At 36.0% G+C, this 12,096-nt stretch overlaps 1 protein-coding gene across 5 annotated transcripts in view; it reads left to right on the forward strand.

The window, feature by feature from the left end:
• Positions 1 to 12,096, forward strand: part of LOC143229155 (sialin-like) — a 37,621-nt gene that overhangs the window by 4,814 nt on the left and 20,711 nt on the right. For 3 of the 5 annotated variants that reach the window (XM_076461053.1, XM_076461051.1, XM_076461052.1), the window contains exon 2: positions 1,038 to 1,246. In XM_076461053.1, the coding sequence (XP_076317168.1) occupies positions 1,094 to 1,246 (153 nt within the window). In that variant the 5' untranslated portion in view covers positions 1,038 to 1,093. Of the gene's footprint in view, positions 1 to 226; positions 360 to 1,037; positions 1,247 to 12,096 lie in introns of those variants that run through there. The other 2 variants (XM_076461054.1, XM_076461055.1) reach the window with 2 other exon arrangements.

Genomic DNA, 12,096 nt, shown 5'->3' on the forward strand with positions numbered 1-12,096 from the left:
GCAGACGTTGTCATTAGCAAGCACAGTTTCATCACTCTGATCGAAAATCAAAAGATTGCTGAAAGAGTGGGTTCGGACTTTCAACAAAATTAAACAAAATAACAATATGTGGAGTGGTCACCAGTTTTAACAGTAGATACTAAAATGACGTTAAGGGATTCTTAATGTTGCAATTTGTACTGTCGTGACGTCAGTAAAATGTTGTGCGCATGATATGCGTCACGAGAAGAATTATGCGCTCTATAGCATAGAACTTCAAAAGCAAGAAATAGAAGTGTTAGGCACTCTTAATTTTGGTTTTATATACTCTTGAAACAGGACACTTTCAAGAACACTATACAAGTATGTCTAGTATACAAGTAAGACTAATGTGTTTTGAAGTTTTGATTTGTTTCAAATTATTGACTAAAATTAAAATATTTAATAAACAGCTGTTAACTATTTCACGTTTCTCTAGGCATTATTTCTTTAGTAAACAAAACTAAAAATTTACATGCTACGCACTTTTGCAGAAAATTACTTTCTCGTATTGCACTTTTACTGGCGTGGTTAATGGAAGGGGTGAAGTTGTGTTTTTCATAATCGGGAGAAAAGAGTTATTTACATTTCATATTTTCTAAAATGACTTTTCCAAGTCAAAAAGTTTGTTAGTGCAATTCCAGGTCGATACTTACGAAGTTGAAGTGTTGCGAGTGACATAATAAATAATAGTGAATAGTTGTTGTGGCAGTTAAATAATATTCATAAAAATCTATGAATCTATGAACATTTAGATGTGCTTTAATCAGATAATACAACATTTTAAGTGGAAAATAAAATGCTGATAGGGATTGTTGGTTTACTGAATTTGTTTGATATTTTCAGAACATAGGACAATCTTCAGCAGGAGGTGAAGTTCTGTACTAATGTATAGTTTAAAACTATTTTTTATAAGAGCGCTATACATGAATTCTATCATTTTAAGTAAATATTATTCTTGAAAGGTAAAAAGTATTTATGTTTATGAAAGCAGTTATCAATTAATTTTTATTTTGTAGCAATTTGTGCAGCTAGATATGCGGTAGCATTTTTTGTCTTCTGGGCCATCTTCATAATGTACTCATTTAGGGCATCTATGAGTATTGCTATAATTGCTATGGTGAACCATACTGCTCTCAGAACTCTATCTGTCTATCAAGAAAACCAAAGCGTCTTCAGCGAATGCCCTCTTGTAAGAGATATGAACCTGGAAGAGGAAAAAATCGAGGTAGGGATATTAATACGAAAATGTCTAAGGTTTAATTTTATAATTACTGTGTAGTTGTAGAAGGCCACGGTCACGTGATTTTTGTGATTGTGAGATAATGTCAAATGTGTTATTGCTTCTCATTGGTTCACAACGAAAAAATAATCATTCACCCTGCTCTGAGATTATGAACCACATGATAATTACACAAGATGTCACAATTTTTTATTTATTTATTAATTTTTGTTTGAATATGAGTGTTTAATATGGCTAAAATATCTAAAATATGTTTTTAGTTTGAAGTTAAAATTAGATATCAAATAGAAACAGCAAGCTCAGAAAAACCTTCGGTATTTATCATATCTCAAATAAATAAAAACAAAGAATGATACCAAAACAATAGTAGTGCAAATTTTAAGTTACTAAGAAGTTTACAGAATAATTATATTACGAGAAATTAGGTAAGAATGTCTGCTTTGGTAAAACTGTTCATTTTGTAAATCTTGTTTCGTGGTGATGCCATGAAGCAAGAATTATATATAACATTTTTTTACATACTGGAGCACAGGCGAAAATGTTAAATGATCAAAGTGCAATTTAAGTTTTTTGGTTTTTTAACAACTTTCATCTTAAGTAAACTTTGAGTTTTTATTGTTACAAAGTAAGTATCGCGAGGAATTTCACTTTGATTTTAAACTATGAGAAATTACAGACAATCGAATATGTTATAAAAGAATTACTGTTCAAGTACACTGATTTTATATGACTTGTAGTTGCTTTACAATGAGCGGACTAGAATAAATCGCCCTCACGGTACAAATGGAGTACGTTTCTACCATGTTTCAATACTTTGTCCTAGATAATGCGCAACTTGTGTACGGTGCACGGTCATCTCGATCCACGCCGGGAGTAATTGCATGAGGGTCCATTTCATTCAAGTTTATGGACAAAACAGCCCCAATCACGAGAAGCGCATTTTTCTCTTACATCTATTGTATTTATAATAAAATATCTTTCATTTTAAAACATCTTACTTTTCATAACGTTTATTTTAGTTGGTGAAAACTACACTCAAACTAAAGATGGCTTTATTGCCTGACCTTATAATTTTAATGTGTGAATATATTTTTTCCGGTCCATATCTTACATTGTTTGGGAATTTCGCACAAAGCTACTCGAGGGCTATCTGTGCTAGCCGTCCCTAATTTAGCAGTGTAAGACTAGAGGGAAGGCAGCTAGTCACCACCACCCACCGCCAACTCTTGGGCTACTCTTTTACCAACGAATAGTGGGATTAACCGTCACATTATACACCCCCACGGCTGGGAGGGCGAGCATGTTTAGCACGACGCGGGCGCGAACCCGCGACCCTCGGATTACGAGTCGCACGCCTTACGCGCTAGGCCATGCCGGGCCCCATATATTACATAAGATTACAATTCACGCTATTACTGATATTAAACGAAACACATGAAATTCAGTGCACCAAAAGTTATTTGTTATTTTGAATTTGGCGCAAAGCTACTCGGGAGCTATCTGCGCTAGCCGTCCCTAATTTAGCAGTGTAAGACTAGAAGGAAGGCAGCTAGTCATCATCACCCATCGCCAACTCTTGGGCTACTCTTTTACCAACGAATAGTGGGATTGACCGTCACATTATAATGCCCCCACGGCTGAAAGGGCGAGCATGTTTGGTGCGACTGGGATTCGAACCAGCGACCCCCAGATTACGAGTCAAACGTCTTAACCCACCTGGCCATGTCGGGCCTGCACCAAAAGAGTACATATAAACGGAATGACTTAATTAATACTTTGAAGGTAAGAAGGAAAAAAACAACAACAACAAACAAACGTAATACGCATATTTTATGAGCAATTAAATATTATGTCTCAACACAAGAATAATACGATAAAACGATTTTAGCATTGTAAATCTAGAGTCTTATCGCTGTCCCAGCGGGGACACATTGCAAGACAGACCTTGTTGGAAGGCTTTTGTTTCTTAATTTTGCAGAGTATGCAGTAATACTGAAGATTAATCGCAGTTTATAAGATCGATATTCCAGATCACGTACTGTTCTATGAACTAATTCTTACAACTTTAATCGTGCTCACTCTAATGGCCATTATTGCATCATATTGCCCGACACAGTAATTTTCATCATAGCAACTGTGAAAGAGAGAAAGACCAATCTTAAATGCAAGTTTTGTCAACATATTCCAAATCCTCCATTGTACATGGATTCAACTTCCAAGATCAAACCATAGGCACAGACATCCATTGAAGCTAGGGGAATTGGCAGGTGTCTAATCGAAAAGAACTGTCATGATTCCAAATGTTTTTGCTATATTTTGTTTAAAAATATCGTTAATTTTGAAGTATAGCTTGAAGCTTGTGAGTTGTTTTCAGCTTGATATCATTGTTTACTATTTTGTTTGCAGGATATTTATAACCATAGCATTCATGTGCGCATGAACATATGGCTCTGGATTCCATTGTGATGTAATGTTTAGATTCGAATGTGTCAGCGAGCTTCATATCTTCTGGATTTGAAGATCAAAAAGGAACAATGTCAGATTGTCTGTTCTGAAAAAGCATGACCCAATGAAGAAAAAAACACAATCCCAGGTGGGATGATGTGGCCTGGTATCCAGAAAACTAGATAGAATTAGATGTTAAAGATAAATAGGCCAGTCGATTTTGAATATCGGTGAGAACAGGGTGGGAGCTAACGTGAAGCAATTCTAGGGCCAGTGGAGAACTAAATTAGTCAGTATAAATAGTAAAATTTGGATCTAAGTGATCCAGGGCAAGAGAAATGACATAAAATTTGGCAGTGAACACAGAAACTGCAGAGAGTATTTTGTGTGCGACCACCATCCCACAATAAACTATGACAGAACTCACAAAGTCACCTGATTTTGAACCATCCTTATAAATTGTAATGGAAGGATGGTTCAAAAAATGTTTAGTAAATAAAAGATGATACTTCCATTAGGAGTATTCATCTTTCTCAGATGACCCAAAGAAAGAACACACTTGTGGATTGTAATAAACCATGTTAGGATGGGCTAACCAGTGGATACAGCAGTGTCATTTAAAAACAGACCCAATTCATACAATTGTGCCTGGATATGAAAGTGAAAGAGGAACAATGGCAGATTGTCTGTTCTGAAAATCATAACCCACTGAGGAAGGAAAACACAACCCCAGGTGGAATGCTGTGATAAAGATTAAAGTTTTGAAGCATACAATAAAGACAGTTTAAAATGGCACAGGTGTAGAGAATTTGGACATGGCAAGGTCAAAGAATGTTGACACAAGATGTTACCACTTGAGAAATGCTTCTCTGATCGACGTTTCTAGTCAAATCAGGTGGTCCACTGTGCATTGCTATTGTCAAAACTCACACTGGGAGGACGAGAGGAAGGTATCCCAGGCCTGTTTTCGAGCCTTGCATGCCAAGTGACAGGCAGGATTCCACCATGGACAAGAATACCGTGGAAAACGTGTCGAGTGTTTAGGAATACACTGAGCAGCTACCTGGTTAATACAGTCAGTCACTGCTGTCACGCAGTTGTCTATCGATAATTACAGACGATGGCAGGATCAAGTTCCAAAAGAGCAGTGAAAGAGGGCCAGTTAGCTTGATCCAACTTCCACCAGGGTACTCGGGTCGGATGGCATCAACCACGGCCAATCTCTCTCAAAATGATAGGAAAATGATCACTGCCCAATAGGTTACTGTTAACCTTCCATGCAAAGTGAAGTAGAACAGACTGAGAGATCAATAGCAGCAAACGACTGACTAGATGCATAAAAATAAAAACAAATTCCAGTATTGAAGAGAGAAAGGATACTACCTGAGAGCATACGTTTTATAGAGCGACCCCTCCCATCAATATCAGCACCTCTCCAGAGGGGATTATGTTCATTAAGTCCCTTAGGATTAAAAAGGGAGATGGCAACTGTTCAACGAGAGCATCAAGGCTTGATTGATCATAGGTCTATCCAAGAGACAGGTAGAGAGAATAAACAATAATGGTATGACCCAAGGAAACACGGAAGTCTATAGCCGACAAGGGCGTGTCGAGTGGCAAAGATAGGGTGGGCACATGCTAATCGACCAAAAGTGCTACCTCCCTATGCATTCGTCCATCAAACAACCTGTCATTTTTGTACAAAGAAAACTGACTGTATCGACAGGTTTCAGAAATGTTTCCTCTGAGAAAAGAAACGCAGGATGATGAGGATCAGTAAGTGCCTTGATATCATCTAAATTAGAACGGAAACCTTGACAGTTCCACTATATCAATGTGGCCATTTTTATTTATTTGGAGAAGAATTGGGCAGAGAGCCTTTCTGTTTTTGACCACGTCTCTTTTCTTTATTATCTTTATTGAAAGGAGGTCTGTCAGCCTCCATGGATTCTGCTCTGGGTCGAGTCATTAGAAGAAGATTCCAGCGACTAAGGGTCAGAGACAAAGGTGGACCCGAGGAAATGCCAGAACCCTGTGTCAAAGGAAGTGGATCTAGGGAGCCACTGGAAGAAGTGATGGAGACAGAGATGGGAGTAAGCGTTGACTCGTCTACTCTCTTAATCATGGAGGGCAAAAGACTCTTGAGGTGATTTGAAAATGACTCTGTTAAAGGCATGGAGAGATGTCTGCACTCCCACTGTAACAGAGGAATATAGTGTAGCAGTATATGCCCAAGATGGATTGGGACAATAATTCTGATCATCTAGACAATAGAAATTTGTTACAGTCTTCAAACGTTGTACCTCTTTCTCTTCCATCCACTTAGATCAAGTCTGAAAGTATGAAGGGTGTGAGCCACTACAGTTGACACAGTGTGGTTCAAGTTCACATTCGAAAGAATCATGGTCTTTGCCACCACAACGAGCATACGTTAAAATTCCACGGTAAGAGGTCTTTAAATGTCTGAATCTCTGGAATTGAAAACATTGGAGATGGTTTGAAATATATGGCCTAACCTTACAATTTAAGTATCCTGTTTTGATTGTGGTAGGTAAATGTGGCGATGTGAACGTCAAAATAATTACATTTCTAAGCAGCATTATTTCGTCTTTGCGTGTGGAGATTCGGCGCACTACAGAAACGCCTTGGTTGGAGAAACCAGCGAGGATCTCCATCTTGAAAATGTTCCTTAAATCCCTCTCAACTATAACTTCTCTGGAAGAATTCAAAGTTACATAGGAATAACCTCTATGGGTATATCCCTGATGCTCTTCGAATTCAGGAGGAATTCAGTGTGTTGTGGTGAAGAAGGTTCCACCAAAATGTCTCCAGATCATAACTTCCTTACTGTCTTGGGGAGCCAGTAAGTTCTTCTAATCTCTTTTGAATAAAAAAGGGAGACATTTGCCCTAAGAATTTCTCAGCTAAGGAATGCATGATTAGAAATCGAGGTAAAGAATCTGACAGCGATGGTGACTGTGCAACAGAGTCGTTCATGCGTGGTCGTTTTCCGATAATCTGTTTTTTTCAATTTTTCTTTTTAATTTTATTTTTTCATGGATGGGATATCCATAATAAAGGGAATACATTTCAGTATCCACTGTCCCAACTCACATTGGAGCTCTACGAGGGGATGCACTACAGTGCCAAATAAGGACATTGCAGTAACGCCAGTGTTTCATGAGCACTATACCCACCATGCACGTCTAACACTGGTACTCATTTTATCCAAGCCCAAGTAGATCAGCTGACTGATCCTGGGAGGGCCACCTCAAGGCTGCTGATCTACAAGAATTCAAGGCGAAAGTGGTGTGTTAGGGTGAGATCCATCAACAACCAGTACGTTCTCCTCCCCTTCACGGATTACCATGCACAGCAAACACGTAGATAGATCTTCAGATCTCGGAGGAGTTAAACTAAAAGTACAGAGCCTTCTCTCGAAGGTTTTTCATCACGTACAGGAATAGTATTAAAGACTACAATACTGTATACCACATCTCTGTTAATGTTACATTGTGATGGAAACCATTCCTTTGATTCATTAAACGTTAAAAGACTCCCCATTTATTGCTGTTAGAGAAGTGATGAGAATGAAATTCATATCATCTATCATTGAGTGGAAATACGTCTTTCATATAGAAAGGATATGAGAAGATTATGAACTGACGGAAATCTTTCAAAATAAGTGTTTTTCGAACTATATACTGTAGACGCACATTTGACGAGAATGGAAACAAAAACTGGATCTATCAGGAGGCCAACACCTCTAAAAATAACAGTATGAGTTATCAGCTTTCGAGTTCAGCGTGAAGTGTGTAATTTGTAGTGATAAGTGTTGCAAAAATATCGTAAAACTTCATAAACATATTTTTAGTGTATAACTATGGAGATAAAGCAGAGTATGTTAAATTAAAACAATTTGGGAACCACGCTACCTATTTATTGCCTATGACACTACGACTGATAATGTTCGGATCTGTGGGTCGTGTATTTTGACAATAGTTTCTGAACTAAAATGTTTAGCGATATTATATTTGTTAAAAGCAAACGATAAATGAATCAATGGTTGACGAATGCAATATATGAAAAAAAAAAGAATGGTCAATATGTGATTTCATTTAATAAAGTTCCCTACTCAAAGCATTTCCCTCGAGAACGTGATTTTGTTAAAATGGGGGAAATATTTATTTGGACAATTAGGACAGAATTCCCCTCTTCACTTTGTGAACTAACCGTCGTAGAAATAACTTTGCATGAGTCCTGACACTCAAGATATTATAAATTATACGGTAAACACAATTCAAGCACTTCGTATGGCCAGGCGTATGAATGGACTGTTTGAAACTACGTTTCCAAAACTAGTTATACTTATAAACCGGTTCTGGAACCTGGAAATGCTTTAGATTTTTTTCTTAATATTATGGTAAAAACAGAAAAAAAATGTATCTTTGAAATCTAACAGCTTAAAGAATAAAGCTGTAGCAACGGCATGGCGACATGTTCTTCGTTATAGTAAAATATGGTCGAAACTTAGTTATACATGTTTGTTACGCAAGTAATATATTTTTACAGATTAAGGTTTTGTATTTGTTTTTACAATGAAAGAGAAGATCCCCCCTATCTCTCCTCACTGCTAGCGAGCTCCGTCTATAGCACTTTGCTAGGAATAATTCTCAGTGAACTCTGACACTCAAGATGCTAAAAAAACCTACGTTGACAGAAGTTTAGCACTTCATAGTAGACTCGTGACCTCCGTGCGTGACGTTAAACATGTATTTTAAACTCTGCTTGCAACAAACGGTATAGTGTGAAACTGGTGTTGCAAACAAACCAGAAAACCTTTTAAAATGTTGTAGTTCTTGTGGTAAACATAGAAATAAATATTCATTTTAAAAGCCAAATGATTCTTTTTTTATAGTCCTGGCAACGACGTTAGTGATTATTCACACGTACAAGAAAAATGCAAGTAGACATTTCGTTGTTTATTATAGTAAAACTAGCTGAGGTACCCATACCTTGAATAGAAGTTATGTAAATTCATGAGTTATTTTAGGGCATGAAAAGTTGCTTTCTTTATATATAGAGTTTTTTTAAAATGCCAAGATTCCCATAAAAGCAGCACAACACAAAATATCAAACCGTAAATTTGGATATATCTCCTCACGGGCCCAAGAAACATTCATACAAAATTTGGTGAATATCCATCAACAGGGGCGAAGTAGTAATAAAAAAACACTCATAAAAAATACAAAATGCAAAATCGAAAATTGTTGTGTATTTCTCCATGGGCCTAATGAACCTCCATACCAATTTTAGTGATGAGCCATTCACATTCTGTGAAGTATTTACATGAGCATACAACAAAAAGTATTATTATATTTATATAGATAGCGCAAGTGCATTAGATCCGCCTGTGACGTTTTGATGACGTTATATATACATCCTGAGAATGGAGAAAAATATACTTTTCTGTGACGGGAAACAGAAAAATCGTGATCTCTATTGACAATCTACATGCACACAGGATAAAAATTTTGCGAAGTTGGGAGTTGCACATCATGTAATAAAAAAACTTCTTCCAGTATCACATAAGCAAGAGTTTCATTAAAGTATTATGTGGTTGAAACTTAATTGCAGATGTTTCTTAGGCAAGAATTATATTTTTGCAAGTTAAAGTTGTGTAATTACATAAACATGTCATGATTTCTACACATATGTTAAAATCTTTGTCTCCTGTCAAGTCTAGCTTACCAAACTGATTAACTGCACTTGAGATTCAGTGTGAGTTGACAATCTTTTATGACACTTTGGGTACCGGTTTTTTCATAATATATATATATCTCTCTCTCCATTCAAAGAGAGTAAAGACTGTGTTTTATACCTACGTGTGTTCATAAACATTTCATTAATTTTTCCTTCAATAACAGTTTTTATAAATTACTTTGACAAATTTTTTTGGATTAGTTCTTTTGCTACCATTTAAATTTAATCGACTGCTATTCCTTTCTTTCATCGACCCGCCATGGCCAGGATATTAAGACACCCGACTCGTAATTCGAAGGTTGCGGGTTCGAATTCCCTCACACCAAATATACTCGCCCTTTCAGCCGTGAGGTCATTATAATGTGACAGTCAATCTCACTATTCGTTGGTAAAAGAGTAGCTCAAGAGTTGTTGGTGGGTGGTGATGACTAGCTGCCCTCCCTCTAGTCTTACACTGCTAAATTAGAAATTGCTAGCGCAGATAGCCCTAGTGTATCTTTGGGCGAATTTCAAAACAATCCTTTCTTACAACTATTTAAGTAGGAAGATATTCTTTTGTTTGATAATATTCTTTGTCTGTAATTTTTAGTTTTGTACTAATGATATTACTATATGGGAAAATACATAATGTAGCAGTAAATCAATACTCGTCAAGTTTCTTACAAAGGAGGGACGATGAGAAAAATTTGTGTGTAAGAAGAAATAACATTTGTGGTTAATGAAATAAAAAAGAATTTAGTGAAAAAACTTAAGCGATGTTCTAAAGTTGAGGGTCTGATGGAAAGTCGTTTGAATTTATCATACAAAACATGTCCAATGTTCTTTTCTAACTCCATAAAATATTTCCACTAAAAGACAATTATTTAGAGTATGTTTTACTATTCATTATGCAAATATATGTAAATAAATTCTCATAAATTAAAATTTTGATAACAAAATAATCTACAATTGTCGCGGTAACTCTGAAGGAGGTGTTGCAACAAATTTTCTATCATTATTGAAATTAGTTTCCAATAAGTCGAACGCTCGTGACGCAATATTGCAATTTATAGTGACATTTTATAACAGTGGCGAAACCTTGCTTTTAACTCTTGCATTTTTTCTAACACATTTTAGCTGTTTTTTGAATTTTAAACATAGCTAACAGATCTCACAAGACGTACAATGTGGAAATAAAATAGTAGGTCTGTGTGCATACTAGTTGAACATAACTAGTGAAACTGAAGACATACACCTGCTTACATTGTGATGGTAAGTTCTTAGCTATGTTTGATATTAACAGACTTCATTTTTAAGTGTACCTTCTGCAGTATGATTAATGCATACTTCAGAAACTGGGCATGTGTGTTGTCACAAAAAATACGAAATGCTTGAAGTCTAAAAAATACATACTTTCTGACATATCATAAACCAAGCTTGACCATAGCTATTTACCCGAGTATTGTTGGTGAAGTTTAAACGACGCTCAAGAAAAGAAATTATTTGGTTCCTGTGTTTACTATTTTTTGTGTATTATTTTACTTAACCTTGTTCTTCATTAAATTATAATCCAATATCTTACATTTCTTTTCATTACGATAATTATATTTAAGTTTTTACTTTAATTGAAACTACGACTACGTTTTTATTTCTTTTATCAAACTCCACAGTGGCACAGCTGTATGTCTGAGGACTTACGAAGCTAGAAACCTGGTTTCGATACTCCTGGTGGTCAGATCCCATATAGCCAATTGTGTAGCTTTGTGCTTAAGTTAATTTGTGCTTTAGATAATTTCGCTCTACTTGGTGTTGAATTATGCTTCGCCACGTGCCAGAAATTATTGAGCGCCAAATTATTTGACTATCCAGAAATTACAGCAAGCAAACAGATATTGTTAGAACACTAGAGTACCCCACATTGTATTGTAACCTGAATCCTGAAACATCATCGAACTACAGTAGGCATTGTCCCAGAAATTCTCCAGATTGTAAGCCCATAAAGAATAGCTGGGTAAAATTAGCCTGAAAATTGCTAACCACGACCTTAACCCAGCTACTATAGCTGCTTCATTTATAACAAACTGTGCCAGTCTCTTTTATTCTAGAAACTAAGGTTCACTTCCAGTTATATTTTCTGTTAGTCTTCCTGTTACTCTAAGAAATTTACCTTAAGATGAGTCATTATACTTAAGAATATCAGAAATAGATGACATAAATTTCAACAAAAACTTATAACTATTCTGCATCCGAAAACAATTACAGTTTAACTTAGGTTATTACAAATTACAACGGCAACAAAAACCAAACAACCTTTCTGCTCAAAATAATCAAGAAATCACCCACATCCAAGTTATTGTGGTTACTGAATTTAATATTTGTGGCTTACTCGCATAAAAAGGCACTGAATATTGAAATATTTAAAATAATAAAATATCACCTACCCAGAAAATTCACTTAAACCTAGCGAACCATAAATGTTAGTTCTCTGTTGAACAATATTCTCATTCTGACTTGTAGGTACGTAAATTTTCTGTATAAACATGAATGTTGTATTGGATCTATTTACGCTTTTTCATTCTCGTGATGACGTTACATTTGTTTAACAAACGATTAGTTGTGTCAGAAAGTTTTATAATTATCTTTCAAAA

This window comes from Tachypleus tridentatus, chromosome 10 (assembly GCF_004210375.1).
Source record: "Tachypleus tridentatus isolate NWPU-2018 chromosome 10, ASM421037v1, whole genome shotgun sequence".
Classification (NCBI taxonomy): domain Eukaryota; kingdom Metazoa; phylum Arthropoda; class Merostomata; order Xiphosura; family Limulidae; genus Tachypleus; species Tachypleus tridentatus.